This window comes from Excalfactoria chinensis, chromosome 14 (genome assembly GCF_039878825.1).
Source record: "Excalfactoria chinensis isolate bCotChi1 chromosome 14, bCotChi1.hap2, whole genome shotgun sequence".
Classification (NCBI taxonomy): Eukaryota; Metazoa; Chordata; class Aves; order Galliformes; family Phasianidae; genus Excalfactoria; species Excalfactoria chinensis.
The window spans coordinates 7,749,547-7,771,576 of NC_092838.1; the positions used below are offsets into that span (position 1 = coordinate 7,749,547).

Consider the following 22,030-nt stretch of genomic DNA (forward strand, 5'->3'; position numbering starts at 1 on the left):
GATAAAAATAAAAATTATGTAAGAAACATTTGCTGTGGATATTTACTAATTCATAACTGCAACTTTCCAGCATCATTTTATGCCACAAACGTTACAGTAAGTTGCTGAAACTTGAGCCATTTAACTACCGTTGATTGCATTTGCAGGCACATACAGAATTGAGATTCTCAATTTTCCATAAAAATTTCTACCTCAGCTGACATATATGAGCTAAACAAGTTTAATGTTGATAAAATTTAATTTAGGTATGGACAGCCTTCATAGGAAATAGTGAGGCACTCCTACATCTCTGCCCAGAAATATGTCAATTTTAATTTGTCATTCCAGAGAATAAATAATCTTCCGTATCTTACGACTCAGTATCATGCAATTATTATTCTTTCACAGATCTCTTCAATAGTTGACTTCTCTCTTGACCTCTCTCCAACGTTATTCTACATACGTATCTGTTTTAATAAAAATGATGTGTTATGTTACCATCTCATAAATATTGAAGAGAAACTATTTACCACAAAAAAAAAACCAAAACGAGGATATATATCTAATCCCTAAGAGAAGCTAACATCCTGATACCTGCTTCTTGAGCTACCCAAGTTACATGAAATGTGTACATTCATAGTACTACCTAAATATAGAGTTACATTAATATTTATCACTGCAACTATCAAATCAGCTAACAGAGCTCTGTGAATATATAAGCGATAATAAAAAAGATTTGAAAAATACCAGAATAGTAAAAGCAAGATGGCCTTGCATATGATGCTTCGCTACAGTATATCTAGGAATTCTGTCAGTTTAGAATACGGGAAAAGAGGAAAATGACACACAAAAGTCTTTCACTAGTCTGCATGCAGAAAACACTGTTTCTGAAGTTAAGGCAAGTTACATCTCAGGTAAAAACATCCTTTGAGTCTCAGGCATCACCAATTATTATACATCTTTTCTAGGAATTTTCTTTTACACATTTGTTTTTTCCTCTCTGAGTATACCACGTCCCAGGGCTATCATCTCACTTGATAGTTCTGGCCAAATCAACATACTGTCTCCTGGTTCTTATTTCACCATATATTCACAATTATACAAATACTCAACAGCTTAATTAAAGGTAGTCTTAAAACTTATGATGAAAATCCTAAAGTAGAGAATACAGAAATAGAAGGCCAAATTCTCACATACACAATAATAAATTCAGATGAATTCCCTTTACTTCAGTCAGCTACTGCATGCTAGTGTTAGGATGAATTACAGTCAAAAGCATTCGTATAGGTAAACAAACCCAAATAAAAAGGTGTTCCAGAAACTGCTTTAAATTTCATGTAAGATAGTTTAAATAAAAACATGTGGATTATTCTTTAAAACAAATCTGTCACAGGGAACAGCTTAAATAAAATCTACTGCTTTGTAAGTAAATCCATATACTTTTTTTTTTTTTTTTTTTTTTTTCTCTAGCTCAGTTATAGAAAGAAATACCTTTTTTTCAGGGAGTGAAGTTCACTTTGTATGGAACCTCTTCAAGTACAGGAGAGCCAATGAGCATTCCTCAGTTAGTTGATAGGGATTAGTTTATTTAAAGGGTTTAATACATGCACATTGCGCCAATCACCATCTGCCATTATGCATACACTAAGTGAAGCAGTGAAATTTAAACTAGTGACCTCAACGTAAGGCGGCTTTATATTTTACTAGAAATTCCTGCAGCCACCTTCTTCTTTACAATGACTTTATAATGGAGCCAAATTCTTAAAGGACTTCACTCAAGTTCTTAAAAGACTTGACACTGAGTAAAGATCTTAAAATCAATTAAAAACACATTCTACACATTCTAAGAGAAGATGGCCAGTCTAGTTTTCCTGCAGATATCCAAGTGTTACCAATTCTCCCTGATCTTATTTTGAGAAATTATCCTGCACTACTACTCCCTTTTTTTAAGGCTCAGACCTGACAGTTGTTAACCCAAGCTTACAATGTATCTCCCTTGTTCCTGTTCACTGATTAATCTTCATTTTTCAGAAAAAAAAAAAAAAAGGTGTTGTAGATGAAATCCTTCACCCATGAACTCTACTTTAAATGCAAATAAATGCTGTCCTGTAAGTGCTGTTTGCATGCTACCACAGAGTGAACGTGTCCCTTAACCTCCTTTTTTTAAGACTAAACAGAACATAAAGAGTAAAGCCGACATAAAAGTACTATTTCTTCTTGGTCACACAGAAAATCTACTAGATTAGAATAACAAAGTTCTACCAAGCCTTGACCATTTTTCAGTAATCTGTAAATAAATATGAATTATTTATGTATTTTTAGTATCCACGTGAAGTTTAGAGTGAGAAAAGCCTAATTTTACTTATAGCAGACTATAAAATATTTACAGGAAATGAAGAAAGAGAACAAAGGCTACAGAGGGATTGTCTATCTTGGTGTATGCTGAGTTTCTCATATGTATACATATTCACATAAGGATAAAGTGCTATAGGAATTTATATTAAAAATAAGTAAATCATTAAATAAGGAAAAAAAAATCCTCAAAACAGCCACCTGTTTTTCCCTGCTACACCAATCAAGTTATTTCTCAGAGAGAAAGAGCTTGTGAATGTGTTTGAGGCATTATTTGATTACGTTGACAATATTATGTGAGCAATGGTTGAGTACCCACTGTGCTGTACTTTTGACCAAATTGATTTGTGTAATGAACACTTGCTCTGTCTTTTCTCTAGCCTGAATAGGGCTCTTGATTTAACCAGTAGCGCTGGAAGCCAAGTGAATTTACAGCCCCCACAGTCATTCTCTCTCAATCTGGAGAGAATAGCAGCGGCAGTACATGAGCAAGTATAATTCAATACATTGTGCTATAAGCGCAGAAAATAATATCAGAGAGCTCTGCAATATACCTGTTTGATTTGATTTGTAAACTTGATAAAAAAGCAATCGAGAAAAGTTCAGCAGAAAAAAAAAATATATGCATCCTGAGCAAAACTGTAACCATACAGAATGTGTACAAAGAAAAAAAAATCATGCATAGTAAATCCTTTCCATACTTCTCTTAGATAATACTGCACATTTCCCATTCAAAAAGGGTCCAGATTCCAAAGAGTTACAATTCTATTAAAAAAGTCAGAAAAGATTAATTTAAAACCGAATTTAGGACTTACTGAAAACACAGTTTCTCAAGTATGTTACCAACAGCATGTTGACAAATGTAGAAGGGCTTACATCTTTCTTGTTTTCTTAAGTAGATGTGATTAATCAATCAATGTTTTCAAAGAATTCATATTCTGAATGACCCATCCTCAGAATGTCCTTCCCAGAAAGCAAAAGAATACATGCAAAAAGTTATTTACATAGATATGTGTTTGTACTGAAATTTTTACGTAAAGGTGTATACATGAAAAGAAATCTATCATTGTTTTTTTCTCATTATTACTACTAGTGGCATAAACACTGCCAGGAAAAGTATTAGGGATTTTTCTTGTCAGCTGCATTGCTTGTGACTGAAGTTCAACAGACTCTTTTTTTCAGGACATTACAAGGAGAGATTATTTTTCTAATATTTAAGTATTGTATAATGCAAGGTATGCAAATCATGCCACACATCCCCTTCACATTTCATTTCTGTAGACTTCATACATTGTTCTTTTTACTGATCTAATGAAATGTGCACATAGATGTTGACTTGCCGTCATGCACAAAGAACCACAAAGGATGAGTTCGCTCAACAATATTGCTAAATTAACAATGCAATTGTGAAGCTTTTTTTTTTTTTTTTTAATTCTAGGAATTCTTGATTTTAGACACACTCACACAGAGGTAAACTCTGACTTATTTTTAGTGATTAAATTCCTTTTTGATTCTGCTGTGTTAGAACTTTGGCATAATACCCAAAAGAAAAATTTCACCACCCACTCCTACTATTTTTACGTAACTTTCCATATCACAAATGACATAAAGTTCCTGTTCTCATATACAAAAACACTAGACTATCCAAAGCATCCAATGAAAACAAGTCAGAATAATGTCTCTGGCAGATCTGAAGAGAAATAAACAGAGCAGTACAGTCTCTGTTCTATGAGGCTGTCTTGTCTCAGCTCTAGAGCACCAAACAATACACTGGTTCCACTGTTCAGCCTATTGGTGCATAATTGCAGTTCCTTCTTCCATTTCACTACTTAAGAAGTGTGTTAATGTTCACTTGCTTCTTGGGTTCTTATTAATATAATGCATGTTTTAAAGTTGAGACAAAACACAAGGCACACTCATATCTCTCTAGCCAGTGTTTTGGTGATCCATGTTTGTTGCGGATTTTGAATACGTTGTCTCAAAACTTAGACAAAACCAATAAAGTTTATATATCCATATAAAGTGGATATGATTTCCAAAAGAATATTTATGATTGATTTTAATGGAGCTTTGATTAACTAAGGGATCGCTGAGTTCAGTTAAGGACAACAAGATAACATCGACATATCAATAGATTGGAGAAGGAATCATAGTAGGTTGCTTTAATGCATTTATGTATTAGTTGTGTAAAAATTTCTGACTGCCTACTGATCACATCCATGAATATCACAACAGCAATTAATAAAATCATTTTCTTATCAGCTATTTCCTGTATTCATTAGCTAAGAAGTGCATACAATGTAAGCACATTTTAAGAAGTTCATTCTGCATCTACAAAAACTAAACTATTGTGACATTGTCACAATAATTTAAAAAGAAATTCCTTGTTTTTATCCTTAAAAAAATAAATTAAAAATTAAACAGACACTAAGAAATGCTTTACTGGTCAAAGGACAAAATAATTAACTCAATCCACAGTAAATTTCTTAAACAGTATTACATAGGCACAAAGAACCATTTAATTAATTTAGCTGTATCTCTTTCACCTATTAGTCATAATAATACTATTTCTGATGTAATTCTTGTAGCTCTTTCAAAGGACTTCAATAGCAGAAACAAAGTGCTTAAAGATAATTTTCTTTCAATACTTGAAAGGCTCATATAAGAGAGACAACCAATGAAACAACAGCATGGAAGTAAACAGAGAAACCTTGACTAGAGTCGATAAAAAGTTTTTAACCTTTTAAAAGGAAGCACAGCTTCATAATGCACAGGCACGTACACTTGAAAATCAGCAACATGAACAAAAAGCTATCAATATTCCCAATGCTAAAATTAATTGCTGGTGTAATTTTCACCCGCAGTTCACCTCTTGGATTTCTCTCACAATGCAGTTAGTTTCTTTCTATGCGCCTTAAAGGAAACAGAAAGCTGAACGTGGCTACATGGCCAGCTGAAACCAAGTTCTGCCTTCAGTACCACCTTGGGACACAGGTCCCTTCCATCTCCCTTGTCTTCTTACCAGTATTTATACCGAGTATAATATATATTATCAAGTATTGGGTCAGATTTGTCAATCCAATTGAAAATTAACACTTCACACAATTAGACAGTGGGCTGTTCAGCTCACTACTGATGGTGGGTGAGAGAAAACTGGAGCCCTGCTCCTTTTTACAACAGCTTACCTAGAGATTGATCTCAGATTACCTTAACTAGTTAGGAAATGGACACTTACTGAAGCCACAGAGAAAGACTTTGGGGATTAGAGTTACATGGATATTACATGGAAAACGAGTGAAGAATCTTCCTCAGAGAGTACTAATGGGGTACTAAATACTCCCTAAACAAGTTTTCATCTCCACCTCACTTATTACCTTAATACCTGATGAAATGATTCATGAAACAACATACACAGGAAGGTAACTACAATTTTATGCATGGTCATTAGTTCACATGTCACTGTTGTGTAACAGAATGAAATTCTTTCTTAAGTATTTAAATTAGTAGAAAAATAGAAGTATTATCCCACATAAATCAATTTTATGAAAGGCTGCAAAGCTACAGTAAGCTCATTAATTTTTCTCTTCTAGGAACAGACTCTAGAAATGTTGCTTGAAGTTAGTGATGCTAGCTTGTATGAAGTCGTGGTTGTATCCTAGCAAAGCTGTAATGTTTGACATGGTCTGTCTAAATGAAAAATCATTAAAGAAATACTACAGTATATAGCTTTGTAGATATGATTTTCTTTAAAAGAAACACATGAAGCGTCTTTAGTTGGAACATTTACAGATTTGGCTATGAAGAGTTGTTCAGAAAGCAATGTTTACCTTCAGCTGGAATAAATGCACTCTATTTTCTGAAATTCTCCCCTGAACTAGACTGATGTTATGCATGTGAACTCTCTTTTTGTAAGAGCTGTGTTGACACAACCAACTGCTGAGTGAACTTGTGAGAATACAGTTTCACACTGTGAGAGAGTGGCTGATTGCTACAGTGCAAGCTCATGAAAAGAAAGAAAATGTGGCAACATGATAAAAGCCGTTCATTGTTTGACCCCTCACCTATTCCTGAATTCCTGCTGTGACTTCCCATTTGCTCACTTGCATGTTTTTGCACAAGGAGTCAAGTCTTGATCCCTTTAAACAACCCAGCAGAATTTTAGGGTTTCCTGAATCACAAAAAGACACTTTATAAATCACATTTACCTCTTTATGCAAAGATAACACACACTAATTTAACAAAAGGCAGTTCTACTGCTAGGCAGGATAGTACTTTTTCAAGCACATATGTAATTCTAGAGTTTAAGAACATTCCTTGGAAAAAAAGAAAAACTAATTTATTTCTTATTAGTTTTATTTGGTTCTCTCCTATCTTATCATGTCGCAAACAAAAGATCTACCTATTTTCATCTCACACCTGTTCAGAGAAGCCATCAGCCATCGTTGTCTCAAGCAGCTTTTGTATTTATAGGAATCAGTAATGAATGTTATATCTATGCTTTCTCAGCTATTATTACAGAGGAGTTTCATCTCAATCTCAGAAAAGGGATTCAGTTTAGTTTGCAAATCATAAAGAAACAGCGTGGCTGAGGGCAAGCCCCATGCTTAAGCAGGATCACTCAGAGCAAGTTGTCCAGGCGGCTTTCGAATTACTCAAAGATGGCAAAGTAAAACAAAGTATAGCCTCTCTCTGGACAGCCTGGCAGCATTCAGTCACTCTCACAATTAAAAAAATAAGTAAATAAATAAAGCTTACTGTTGTTCAGATGGAATCTATGTTTCTGTTTGATACAATGATGACACAAACCTGGAAGGGGTGGCTTCCACACCACGGGATTGTGCAGACCTTAATAGTCTGCAGAAATGAGCAAAGAAAAATCTCATGAAATCCAGCACAATGAAATCTAAAGTCCTGCATCTGGGCAGGAAAACCCCTGCGGGCCAGAGCAGGCTGGGGACTGAGTGGCTGAAATGCAGCTGTATTGAAAAAGGCATGGGAGCCCTGGAAGACAACTGGAATGTGACTCATCCAAATGCCCTTGCATAAGAGTGGTCACCAGCCCTATAGATATATGGCATGAATTTCATTTACACATATTCTTTTGTAACTTCTGAGGGAAGTAATGTAAATTACAACCTTCTGGCAGCCCTGCCTATGGCAGGGGGGTTGGAACTTGATGATCCTTGAGGTCCCTTCCAACCCAAGCCATTCCACGATTTACTGTCTGCTCATTTCTCTCTCAGTAATGAAATGACCTGCTCCAAAAGACTGGAAATTTCCTGATGTCCGAAAAGCTACAGAAAAATATTAGAATCGATTCACTTATTATTATTTACAAGAGCAAAAGAAAGAAAAGCAGTCAGTCACGAGGCTCACAAACAGTAGGCATAACTTGAAATTCCCTCAGTTATTTGCATAACCATCCAATATGATATAATGACTGCAGTTATGAGATTATATAAATTCATGAAGAATATATATTTATTAATGCATATACTCAGGACTCTTTCTCTTCCCCAATTAGAAAGTCAGGTGAACATTTCAGCTGAAAGAAAATGAATTGCGATCTAAAGATGAGCAGCTCTGTTTCACTTGACTTCCTTATGTGAAGAGCCTCTAATAAACATTGTGGGGAAGATGCATTAAATTAGAAACCACAGCATTGATTTTTGTATTTTTATTTTTTTAATTTCCTTAGCAAGAAAAAAGAAAGAGGAGGTTAATTAAGCTCCTCCATGCAATTCTATTAAGAACATCCATGATTACAGTAGCACGAGGAAGATATTTAATACAAACGTCAAGTAAGAGGTACCGTTGAAATCTACACCTAGTCCATGACTGAGCAGCTACAGCAGCTTTAACATAACGCAGACACTTAAAGCAAAATCAAACAAAAGAAACAAAGCAAGTTTGTGGCCAGAATCACAACACATAAAAGCTCATACCCTAACCTACAACTACAAGCTGCCAATATGTAACTTTTCTATGTTATCATCAAAATCCTGTACTTTGTAACATGAAGTAGCATTTGATAATTTCAGTCTTGTATCTATAAATAGACAGAGTGGTCTATCGGGGCTTGGTTATCAGGATTTCAAGCTTGAACAATTGTTCCAAAGTAAAATAAAACTTGTCAGAATTTATTAAGAAATACATTGTTTGAAGAGATGTTATAAATGCTTTTACTAGATGCAGATTTCACTTCATGTTCTCTCACTCACGGGTATTTGGGATAGAATCCACTGTACTGCAGTGCTCTTGCCAAGTTTAAATGTTAATCTTATAGAGACTTACCAAAGGCGTATTTCTTCAATCCAAACACTGTCAACTTTCTAATTATATCTTAGTAAGGGCAGAACGTGTCTATTTTTAACATTCAAAAAATAATAATAATTACAAAACAGGCTTCTGCGATAGGAGATGGATGTACCTATATCAAAAACTTTCCTGCAGACATTCATCTTATGTAATTCTCCAAAACTATCAAATGTCCTCCAGATACAGGTTTACTTCATTGAGAGTATAAACTGAAAGTAAAGTTCTTCTTTTGTTACCATGGAGCAGAGGAGCCTGACAGCAAATACCAACCAACAGCCTGCAAATAAAAGTTTTTCGTCTTTGATTTCAGATTGTATTAACTACTTCAATTTAGCTTATCCAAGACACAGCACTTCATTGAAAAGAGTGGAACTGACTCAAAAGATTAATTACAGTAAAATTATCCTAATGTGTCATAAGCTCTGATATTGGAATAAGAGGAAGACATGAAAATTAACACTTCAGAGAGGTAGATATTAAATGAGAAATATTAGCTGCATCAGCATATTGGACACAAGTATACGCAGCAGCAGACTTCTAAGACTGAGAAGTTCTATAGTTTATTATGATAAAGTCAATTTAACCATAAAGTAAATGCTCACTTTGTCAATTTAGCACTCTATTTCTCCTAGTCCTGAAAGATAAATTTCAGGTAACATTCAGCTTTATAGAATTTATATCAATTTTGTTTCTTTTGTGCACTACTACTTAATTTATTTCACGGAAATCTATTAACATACAGCAGTCAAAAACCATCAAGCACTACTTCATTATTTACTTTGGGTACACAAGTGCACCCATGACCTACGCTCTTCAGAAATTAAATTAGCCAAAAAGATCTGTGTGCTCTGTATAATTATTTTTTTTTTTCCATTTCTTTCATCATTTTCAGACAGAGTGCACTTATAAGCAGAAGACAGCCTCTGCTGAGAGGGAGACACAGAGATAAATAAATGCAAAAAGATAAGTACAACTACACAGAGAAGATACTCCAGCTTTACATTCCTGTATTACAGAATAAATTCAACTCAAAGATTTTATAACCACAAGCATTCATACTGAAAGGTACTAATGCATCATTATGATCTAGCAGGTTGCTTGCTGTGTTTTACAGCCTTTCACACTACATTAACCTTTTGTACCTCAAAGTATTTATGATCTCATAAGTAAGTATTTATCAAACTGAAAGCTCATATACAGCAATGTACTTCAGCTATCATTGTTTGGGAACATTTGTAATTCCTTTTTGCCTGAATTCTGAATCATCAGCATACAGTCCATAGTAAAACAAAAACATAAATGTAAAATAAAACTACTTTTCCGCTGCTCATGAGACTGACTAGATATAAAATAGCCAAATCTCTCAATTTTGGTTTCAAGTCAATGTGATAAAGATCTGGTAGTGCCATATATTTTTCTTTTTCTAAAAATATTTATTATTGTTATTATTGTACATACATTTTCTTCTATATTCAATGCCATACCGCAGCAAAACAATACACAATTTATCCGTACAGGAATTTCTGAAGTCATGGACAGTGCCATGACCTCTAATAAACAATAAATGAATAAATATAACCACAAAATACAGCAACTCACGCAGTGTGCATCCTTTGTTAAATGTCTCTCCACGCCACATGCTTAGAAAAAAATCAGCAGGTGATGAATGCATTGCAGAAATATTGGACAAGTACAGCACTGCTTGCAAGTATTTTTTCCTGGCAAATTAGTATGAAATGTGAAGTACTGAAACCTACCATGAGCAAAGTAATACTGTAAGCACACTTATAAAATCTGTGGCTAACTACAGTAACACTGCATAAGCTAAACATATCTACAGGGCCAATCTAAGCCCACTGTTTCTCTGCTGTTAACTGGGTATGTCAGGCAAGGACAGAGAATTACCCAAAGACTCATCGTTATAGGCAGACATGAATATTTAACAGGTTGTGGGGGGTTTTAAACCATCATCACTGGACCTCTGTTGTGATCCTGGCAGCATTTATTTTACTTATTATTGTTTCTTGACCAATCTTTGACTCCTTAATCCAGTTTCTTCATACAAGGAAGGTGGCAATAAGCTGCAGAGCTACTCCAAAGCAAAAGAACAGATGTTTCTTACTAGATGCTACAACACAACATAACCCCATCAAAAGGCACGGTATAGGTGGAGCACTCAATGCTCCAAAAGCACACATTCCAAACAAAACTCAGCAGTAGCATTCTGCTGCTAGGAGAAAACAAGCATCTCTCAGACGAGAAGGTGCTTGGGTTAAGGACAGCCAGCTGCTGCAGTCAACTTTGATACATATTTACCTTGTGCAGGTTACTTAAACTACTTGTTCTTTAGATCCTCCTCTGTGAAAGTAGAAAGGATAACAAATGAAGTTCAATAAAAACTCACAAAATGGTCACTGGGATGAAATCAATCATCTCACAAGATACTCAGAGAGAATCATCCCTCTAAACTGAACATAAAAGGAATATCACACTAGATTTAAGGAGCAGCATCACACTCAGAAACGTGTGTCAGCAGTATCTGCAAATGTCAGCAGCAAAAACCACCTTCAGTTGAAAGTGTGTGCAACACATCTCTGAGGATAAAACCCTGCTCTGTCTCTAAAGGAAAGCATTATGAATCATGGTGAAAATTTAGTAGACTATATATAGCATTACCAGCTCATGAGTTATCAAACACTGTCCAGGAATTATGAATGACCCAATGCCTACCTTGAAAACATGAGTACTTCCCAAATTTCTAATTTGCAGCGGCTGTGAAGCACCTGAAGAGAATGGTACATTTTCCTGTCATATTGAGATGGATTTTAAATGGGCACCTCAGAATCTGCATACTGCAATAAGACTCAATTATTTGAGTTCACTGATGGTTCTCAGGCAGGGAAGGAATCAGTGGTATCAGCAGCTATTTCAGTAGTGGAGATTTAAAGAGTCTCCTCTGGAAAAGAAAATGCAGAATGTCCCTTTGGTCAAGAGTAGTGGATGGCCTGAGGGGTCTGTAGTGCAAAGGTCATGATCGGATAAGTAAAAAAAAACAACCAAACAAAAAAGGATGTAGTACAATATGATGATATCGTAACAAAACTGCAAGGGATACCCTCTGAAAAAGCATCTAGATTCAGCGAGATGCATTCATCTAGATAGAAATACCAGAGAATTTGTGTAGGTTCTCCACATCACTTATATAAACCCTTCAGAAGATTACATATGGTCTTTGTAACATCACGGAGAGGGAATAAAAGAAAAATACCACATTATATGGGAATGGGCAAAAACTGGGATGAAACAGGAAGCGTAGACAAAGTAATCGTATTGAAAAATAACCAACGTGGAAAATCAGAGGAAGATTATAAAAAGGGATTAAAGAGTCATAAAGATAAAAAAGAAAATAAATAGAACACATTCAAAGATTAAGAGCAGGCAAGAAACAAGCAAAACAAGAGAGGCAGGTTTTTCATTTATGCCATTCTTTTAAGAATATTAGCAATTATTTCCTTTTTGTACATAAAGCCATCTCAATTACCTGCTTCCCCGCAGTCTGAACAAAAAACATGTGTGCGACTTTAATCACATAAATAAAGAACACAAAGCACATGGCAATTACCTAAATCTCAAAGAAAAGGAACAAATAAGATGAAGTTACTCTTTCATCAGCTGTTTTTTTTTTCTGAAGTTAACAACAGCTCACATATCATTGTGAAAGAGCCTCAGTTCTATATGAAGCAGAGAAGTAGGTTCCAAGCTCAGGGAAACAACAGGAGCCTTTCTTTTGCTTCAGGACAACAGTGCGTAAGGTTTCAGTAGAAGCATTCTACTGTGAGTAAATCTTTCAATAAACAATCAAATACGTACACCATTTCAAGTAGTATCTGGCAACAAGATACAACAGTAAAGTAAAATTTATCTTGAGGTCACAAAACTTCAGGCAGGAGGAATAAAATTCAGTTTCATGAGTATCTTATTTTTTTAAATACTAATGATGCTGATCTACGCATGAATTATTATGCTAATGTTTTGATCTAAAATATATTTTAAAGCATTATTTTCAATATAAATCAGAAAAAACCAATGTAATTAGGTATAAGAAATAGGAAATCGTTTCCTTTAAACTTTGATTGTCATGTGAAACTCAGAAAACTATGTACTAAGTAGCTCAGATTCACTAAGACAGCTACAGTATTCTCCTACTAATAGTTTTAATCACATTACCTGCAGTTTACAGTTCAAAGTTATGTACAATTTCATAACCAAAATTGTTATAGCCTCATGTCCCGGATTGACCTCCCAGCTTCATACAAGTCTTTGAGAGAAATCTAGATACACATACAAAATAAACTACTCTAGTTTTCCACAAATTGCAACCTATCTCTTGAAATGTAAATTACTGTTGCCCTGCTGCTTTTTTGTATATAAACTGCTTTTTTTTTTTTTTTTCTCCAATGTAGCATTCAAGACTGAAAAAAGAAAAAAGAAAAACACCAAGACTCACATATTTGTTCATCCATCGTTCCTTTTTCTGTAGTTAATAAACAAATGGTCATGTAAGGTCTAGATCTGTGCAATTTAAAATGACAACCCAAATTTTTCTGTGTACCACAAAATGACTAAATAATGCACAATGTGCATTCGATCATTATCTCTGTCTACATCCTTTCCCACTAAAGTTTAAAAGGACAACCTGTAATAGTTTCCTGAATGCATACCTAGTTCTATGAAATTTTTCCTTTGCCTACTTCTGTCTGCGATGTGTGTTTTGACCTGCTTCATCCTTAGCAGACTGTAAAATAGCTTCAAACTTACAGGTGAACTGAAACACTTGCAGGTTCAGCCAAGACAGATCTAGGTGCCTCGCTATTGCCTTTCTAATACTGACAGACACTAAAATAAGATGTCTGAATCAAGCTGCTCTTTCACACTGAGCTTAGAAAGGGAGCATATTAAGCAGGGAAAAGTGGTAAGTCAGCCCACACATGAGTGGGCTTAAATTAAAGCACTTCTGGGAATGAGTGGGTGGAAGAGCTGAAGAGAGAGCTATGTGGGAGAGCAATGGAAACTTGAGAGTATAAACAGGGATTTACAAAAATGTTTTAGGGTTAAGGTGTAATAAACCCCTAAGACATCATTAACTTAGACCAACAGGTAGTCATACCCATGTGGAGAGTAAGTTATGATGCTGTGGAAAAGACTGTCACATTACCAGAAATTCATCCTCGTAATTTAAGGAAGAAGACAGAAAGGCAATGGAAACAATCTACATGGCTCTTAGTTACAAGCACTGCTAGTTTTCCATATAAAAAAACATTTTAGTTGATGGAATGTTCTACCCAATCATTCTGACCTCTGCTGAAGAGTTTCTTGCAAGCAAGGACCTAAGGGTGTTCTTGGTTGACCAAGTTACTGACAACATATTCTCCTCATGCCTTTACACAAAGTGCTCCTGCCCATATAGAAGTCTATACTACAGTTACAATAACTTGGTGCAAGGAAGAATCAATGTCTTCTGATAAAGTTGCAAACTGTTAACCACTTTTTGCAGGTCAATTACAAAAGAATGGAAAACATAATTAGTCTTACCTAATCTAGCAGAGACTCTCCTGTATTTAGAGAAAACGAGAGCTAATTTTCTCAAGAAAAAAATTCCCCACATAAGTGAGGATTGTTTCTAATTACCATGTTATAATGTAAGATGCAGAAGGTCAAATATAAAGTAAGTTGTAATTAGCTATTTCACCACAGCAAGGTTCCCTTTGAAATACATGCTTCGTTTATTCAGCAAAATGTGCAACAAATGTTTTTCTGGAGACACTGGAACCTGAAGCACAGCCAGAACATTTGGATACTTAACACTGCTGAGAGAGAAGGCCAATAATAAAACATAGAAGAATTGGTATGGAGAGCAAAGAGCCCAAGAGATGACACAAAGTGCAAGAAAACTAAAAACAAAACCTACTGACACATGGCAAGTACTTTCTGGAAGGAAAGTCTATGTTAACTCAGCAACATAGGAAAAGGGTCATTTATCTTCTTAGCAGGCAACACAACTAATACAAAGAGACACTTTTAAACTGTTCCATATAAAGCAGTCCGTTTGAATTTCTGTGTATCCCCATGAAGAAGCTACATTAGAGCACGCACTGACAAATACAGATGTTTAAGTGAGCAAAACGTCTGTGCTATTCTTTAGCATAAGCAAAGAAACACAAGCAGGGCACAGTTACCAAGTTTGCACGCAATGCTCACAGAAAAGAAGCCTCTTAGAAGTAATAATGCCTACAATCACAAGACATTATTGTGCCTCACTAAACTAGCACAGCATTATGTTATCTATTTGGGATGTCAGTTTTGATCTTTTCACTCTACTACAGAGCAGGAGCTGGACCAAGCTGCTTGCTTTTGGAGGCTCGGGAGCAGTTGGGGGTGTTGAAACAAGCTCCTTGAAATATTTGATTCTAGTAGCAGGTGCGGACAAAATGGCATTACTGAAACAGAACACCATGATGATACAATAGCCTACAGGAGCATGGTATTATTTAGATAAACAAACACTGCTGTAAAGTATTATCAACTATCTAGCAAAGCTGGTGTCAAACGTCTATAGTCAAACAAACAAAACCAGCATTGAAATGGAATAAAAAGCCTTGACAGCAGTTGGAGAAAAAAAAAAAGAAAAGAATAACCACAACATCCATGGGGAGATGTGACTTGCAAGACAGCCACTTCATGGTGAGAAGTTCCTTGTTGCTCCGTAGAGAGAGCACAGTCAGCTCTCAGCTATTCTGAGAAATGATTGACATGGCTCTCTGCACTGCAATTCTGTGCCATGTGTTTTCCAGACAGAACTACACAAAGAGGCAGTTCCAGGATATATGTGCCAGATGCAGTATGAAAACCTATTAGGCATAAGGAGAATATTCAGAGAGAAGGTTAATACCAGCTGAACTCAGCAGCACCTGAAAAACATTCTGCTCTCCAAACAGTTTCTTGGTGCAGTGGACAGAAAGGAGGTCTACCTCTATGCTAACGAACACATCACAGTTACATGACAAATGAGCAAAATGAAGACAACCTCATTCTAAGTACCTCTGCTTCAATAGCACTCCTGTAGAAAGGAGAACAACTGATGAACACCTCTACATCAAGCAGGATATAGCCTACACAGTTTCTTGAAAGAACTAACGTACTTCCACATCCTCAGGAGGTAGACAGACCAGGAACAAAGCAATAGGATGAAAACAAAACAAAACAAAACTAAGGTGAATTAAAAAAGGGGAAAAAAAAAAACAAAAACAAAACAAAAACCCACACACAGCATGCCAGTCATTTACATAAAGAACAGAGCAGTAAACAGAGCTAGCAAATATACATATCTCAGAAAACGATATGAGCAATCTACCCAGCCGTGGGCTTAGGTGATGCAGTCAAGCACTTTACTGTGAGAATTTGTTCCTGTCATTTCCCTTACACAAATTAAAAAGCTCAACATAGACATCAGTAGGAAAAAAAATCCACAATCTCTTCACCAAAACAATCAAGATCAACCTGGTAAATGATCTTTCAGCCTAGAGTATCACTAAGCCTTTCCAAATCCATCTAAGACAAGATGGTCCCTGCAACATGATTAAGAATGCACAAACCTAGACACAGCATCAAGGAAAGAAACCAACACATTTTCAAACCACCAATTCTCAAAGGAGATGCAAAAATACAGAGTAAAAGGAGGTCAACTGTAAGAGTAGACAGTTTTATCTAGCATATCAACTATATTCACAGAGAAAAGCATCAAGTTCAGTGCATGCTACATGAGTAATTTTGGTAGTTGGCAAGTTGACATTTAACCACTGTATGGGAGTTCTGCAGCTTTACTTCAGGTCTTCTAAAGGAGTTCAGAAGCACTGCACCCCCCCAGTACCATGCTGAATATTGATTCCAAACTGGCAGCATCTCAAAGCAGCTTTGCTTTGCTTGAGGATGCCTGTCCAAACATACAACTTAACAAATGTACCTCAGCTTGCAAAATCTAATGACATCACACACTAAGGAAGAGAGACTACAGAACAACCTCATGGTTGATCTAAATCAGAAGCATAATTAACTTTAGAGGTGAGTATTTTTTTAGTACTCACACATAGATAAAAATCAGAATGGCACAAACTAGTTGGTTTTTTTGTTTTTTGTTTTTTGTTTTTTTTTTTAACCATACCATATCTGCTTCTATAACTAGCATAATACGCTCTCAAGGGGAAGCAGCAGGGAAACAAACTCCACTATTATCTGCTTTCTTACACATGCAGAGTTAATGCACTTCTTATTTACAAATCAATCTCCAACTGACATCAATGGAAACTGTACAAAAAACAGAAACAAAAGTTGAACATGTTTTAATCTCTGAACTATCTAATGTATATACAATATATTCACACAGATGTATGTACCCATGTAAAAGGTGATATAGTTCCTAAAATGATGGAATGTATTAAAAATCCATTTAATTTTGCATTTTGTAACATTACACTCAAAACTACCAGGAAAATTTTTCAGATGTTATTTAGTCATAACTTTGTTACACTCTTATAATTGATCCCCCCTTCATAAAAGAAATAATTTACTGTTTTTGTTAATGACAAAACGCATGTTTGATGCTATGCAACTCCAAAAGTCTATTAGCACTTAACCTCACAAGAGAACCCAGGACTGGATGAGTATCGATTAGGCATACACTCATATAGACTACTTCCTTGATTAAATTTAAATAAACATATTGATCCAAGAGATGAAAATCATCTTATTCAGAGGAGACTCAAAATAAAATCAGACAGTATTTTATTGTGCACAGATTGTTTTATATTGTTTCAGTTAAATCATCCTGTTCTTAAATATTTACTTCCCTTTTCATCCTGTACATTTTCTTCTGTTTTATTATATCAAAGCACAGAGTCAGTAGTCCCTAGATATGCTCAGCACCTCTCATTTTCAAAACTCTTCCTAACAAAGTATAGAGTGAAGTAACAGATTTAAAGAAACACTATGAAAACACTATGAAAAAGACTTCTTGGCAATAGATGAGCATTTCTAATCCTAACCAGAGCTAAACGGATATCCACTGAATTGTATTTGAACTAGATATGTGCAACACTGTAGAGAAATAAAATCTTAACAGCATCAAGATATATCTCCTATTTGCAGTTTTCAACGTGCTGGGAAGTAAATGTGAGCAAAAGCAAGAAAGAAAATATTTCTCATCTGGAAAGAAGTTTGGAGTGTAATAAAGAAGTAAGTCTAAGGAAAATGGCATACTTGTTAAGAGAGTAGGACCCGTTTTACAAAAACTCGTTTCCTTCAATTATATAGACAACATGAAGTTACAATGTTGACATGGTGCTACTGAAGCTCTGTTTCATAGTGAAGATCAATAACACTAAGCCCAAGGAGAGATGTGCACAGCTGGGCACGTGTGAAATCTGCCTGATATGCATCTGCATATACCTATTCATAATGTCCCTTTGGTTTGTTAAGTGCAATACTAAAGAGATAAGGAAAGAGAGATTTTAGGTATAGGTACCATGATGAAATTGCACAAGCAACCTCTGACCATAATTTTGTGAAACCGGTGAAGATGGTATTTTCAGTGTATACTTTTGCAGAGAGGGAACTTTAAATATAACACTGCAATTTAGATAAACATCTCTTTTATTTTTTTCTTAAATAACTTTCTTGAAAATATCCTACTGTCAAAAGCAAGGAAATTTAATTCTTTATGAACAACGGGGGAGCTATTTAAACAAAGTTATGCACATTTCTCTGTAAGAAGGGAAAGAGGAAGGCAAGAAAAAGATCCATAATAAAAAGAGTCAAGTAAGCGAAATTCCCAAAATACAAAGGGTTAGTGGAATTCAACTATCATCCTTCAGAGAATGGAAATTCACCCCTCGTGGAGCCAGAAGGGAAAAAGTATATGACAAGTAAAATGCAAACTGCATATTAGGAAGGCAATAAGGAAGTCAGAAAATCAGACTGCAAAGGGTACAAAAACAAGAGTCAAACCTATTGGTGTATCACAACTTTCAGGGGAATCATTGTATTTGTTGGAGCTAGGATTGAATAGAAAACTTGGAAAAGATGAGGGTATCACAGGCAAACCAAGTGATTTCTTTTCATCAGTCCTTGTGGAGAAGACATTGGAAAAACATACACCCAACATATCTGACAAAGAGAAAAATGTTCCTTCAAAGTGAAAAATCAAAAAGAGGAGAGCAAACACAATAAACTGAAAGCAGTAAATGATGAGGGATGAGCTCAGCCCTACTCACATCAATGGGTGTTTTACCATTGATTTTCACAATTACAGCCTTTTTCTTCAGAACGAACAACAACAGGCCAACAGTCCAACAGTTCTGAAACACAAACAGGCTGAGTTGGGCATCACAGGGGCCTATTCAGTGTGCAGCAGTGGTTAAAAGAGCAAAATAAATAGGAAGAAAGAGATAGGGACAACAGAAAAGATGATACTTTTAATAATGATCCTTTCAGGATTATCTACTCAGCATAGAGTTTCTACTCTACCTCAATGACACTGCATTTGGCAATAGTTGATTAAAGTGATCATGTAAGACAAATTAAAAATAGGGAAAGAACCAGAAGTTAATTTGGCAAAGGGATATATAAAAAAAGGACACTGTGGTGCTATACATTAAACTATGTGATACAGGAAAACATGAAGCTCTTCAACTTTCTCACATTGTTTAAGCAAAGAGTGAATCAGAGCAATAAAAATATGACAAGTCAAATGTAAAAGAATTAAACATTCTACTGCAAAAAAAAACAAAACTGTGTAACTAATTCACAAAGGCATCACCTTAACAAGGTGGGGTTTGTGATCATGAACAAATGGTTCACAATAGCAACGAATATTCTGTGGTGAATTTTTCAGCATTTTGTGTTTGCTTGGTTTTTGTTTAGTATATGTGATTGAATGTGTAGAGGTACAATTCTCATTGCTCGGTATTAATACATCTGTGATGACCTTGCCTTAAGGATACAAAATTTTTTTCATATGCTTTTTTAAAGGTCCATTACAAGATTTCCTCCTCTTTCCTCAGAGGTCAACATCATAAAAAAGATGCTAGTGCCCTATGTAATTTCCAGCCTTCCAGATACAGAATATAAAATGCTGTTATTTTAATTTCTTGTTCATTTCCTTACAAAGAAATTAGTGATGTAGCGGTACACACAAGTCTCCAGAGCAACTCATTTAATGGTATGTGCTTTCCCTTTTCTCTTGCCCTGATGGAGAAGATTTGAGGTTGGGGGGAAGTAAGAGGCAGTAAGACAAGGCATGGAGCATGGCTGTAGGAAGGACAATGATGACAGCGAATATGTAGGGCTGCTTCAAGCATATGACTAAACTGTTCTGCCCTTGAATCTACGTATGTCATGCAGGTGGTCAGTGGCTCAGAAATTTACCAGCCTTGGGCACTGGGTACACTGGATTCCAATCAAGAATCAAGACAGAAGCACTACACTATCCATGTATGAAATACGTGACTTCCAAATTACAAGTTAGGGCCATCCAAGAAGTCTCTAGCATAACTGGTAACACTTCCAAACATCATACGTAAGCCAAATAGAAGGAAAGTCTATCATTTCCACTCTGCTAAGCATAGACTCCCCTCACAACTTTTGGTAAAGACTGCATGAACGAACTCTCCCGAATGTTGCAGATATGCTCTTCACAATACTCATTCATCCGCTCACACAAGTAATTTCAATATAGTATCACTCAACAAGTATTTCTATGAAAAGTTTCTGCTCATGACCGTCAAAAATACAGAGTTCATTAAAAATCACAAAAGAAGTTACTATTTGTGTTTAATTCTATTTCTCCCCCCCCTTTGGTTTTCTTAATCTATACAACTCATGGGCTTGCTGTTGACATGTTGGTCTATCTGATATTATAGAAAAAGGACTACAGATTCCAGAACACTCCCACACGTCATATGAGGCTCCAAAAACAGAAAACTAAGATTTTCTAATATCAACCAATTTAAAAACGCAAGCAATCCTAGTACAAGTGAAGTGTAAAATTATTAAGTGCAACATAAGAATTAACGTTATCAAAAAACACGCGCCACTCTCACTACACAGCTTAAAAATAGCCAAAACCTTGACTTACTGTGGCTGTGCCGGAGACAGTTTGTGCATTTGTGTCAGCTGCACTCTGTTCAGAGTGTGTCTGAGCAGGAGGGTACATGTTTAATGTGTGCTCTGGAACAGTGGTTTGGCCTGTGTAGTCTGGAGCTGGATGAGGATGTGGGGCTGTGTATTCTGCAGGGATACCGTTCTGAGGAGGAGCAAACTGGGCTGAGGCGTAAGGCTGTGCCATTGTGTCAGGAGGTGCTGTAGCTTCCTGATTACCCTGTGAAGATCAAAGGGGGAAAAAAAGGAAGAAATGTGGGGTGAGATAAAGCAGTTTAGTAAGCAATTTTATTATTCTGCTATGATCGCCGGCCTGAAAAGGGCACAATGCTAGCTCCTTGAGAATACTTCTTATCTGAATTAAATCCACTTTCCTAACACTGTTAAATCTTATTAAAATTAAAATCTGCTGTTCTCTGGATAACTATAGACTGTTCTTTCACTGCAAAATGCCAGTAAAATCTTACCTCAACTAAAGCCTCAACTCGAACAAGAAAGATGGACAAATCTGCACTCTGAGCAGAATTGAAATGTATTTGGTTAACACACCTGAAAATATTTACATTAAGTAATGCCATACACAGCATTCAGAGGTACAATGTACTGAACAACTGCGAACCAGAAATGCGAAAACCAATCAGATTCAATCCCAATATTAAACATTAGAATCTAAAAAACAAATCAAATCACTATTTAACATGGATTTTTTAATTATTAATTTTTAACATGATGGACTCTCAAAAGAAATAGACATAAGAACTTAAATGGTTAAATATACCTGAAGGCCACAGTATTTCACCTCCATATCACAATATGCCTGTTCAAATAAAAATAAATGACCTCATCTCCACATATAGTTAGATCCATCCTTCTGTTTGATAGGAAAATGGAAAGTCAAGAATGCTAATTTGCCAGAAACTTAGAATCACATAATAATATATGTTTTTAAAAGACCACTGTGATCATCAAATCCAACATTAACCTAGCACTACCAAGTCTACCACTGAATAATGTTCCTAAGCACTGCATCTAAACAACCCTATAGGGATGGTCACTCAACTGGGCAACTTGTTTTTACCACTACACAACACCGTGCATTTTTCCTAATACAAAACCTAAACCTCTCCTGGCAGAATCTGAGCCCATTTCCTCTCATCCTACCACTGTTGCT

At 35.8% G+C, this 22,030-nt stretch overlaps 1 protein-coding gene across 50 annotated transcripts in view; it reads right to left on the reverse strand.

Annotated features, from left to right (window-relative positions):
* Positions 1 to 22,030, reverse strand: part of RBFOX1 (RNA binding fox-1 homolog 1) — a 584,605-nt gene that overhangs the window by 92,201 nt on the left and 470,374 nt on the right. For all 50 annotated transcript variants that reach the window (XM_072349235.1, XM_072349263.1, XM_072349278.1 and 47 more), the window contains one exon: positions 20,837 to 21,079. In XM_072349235.1, coding sequence (XP_072205336.1) covers positions 20,837 to 21,079 — 243 coding nt within the window. The remainder of the gene's footprint in view (positions 1 to 20,836; positions 21,080 to 22,030) is intronic.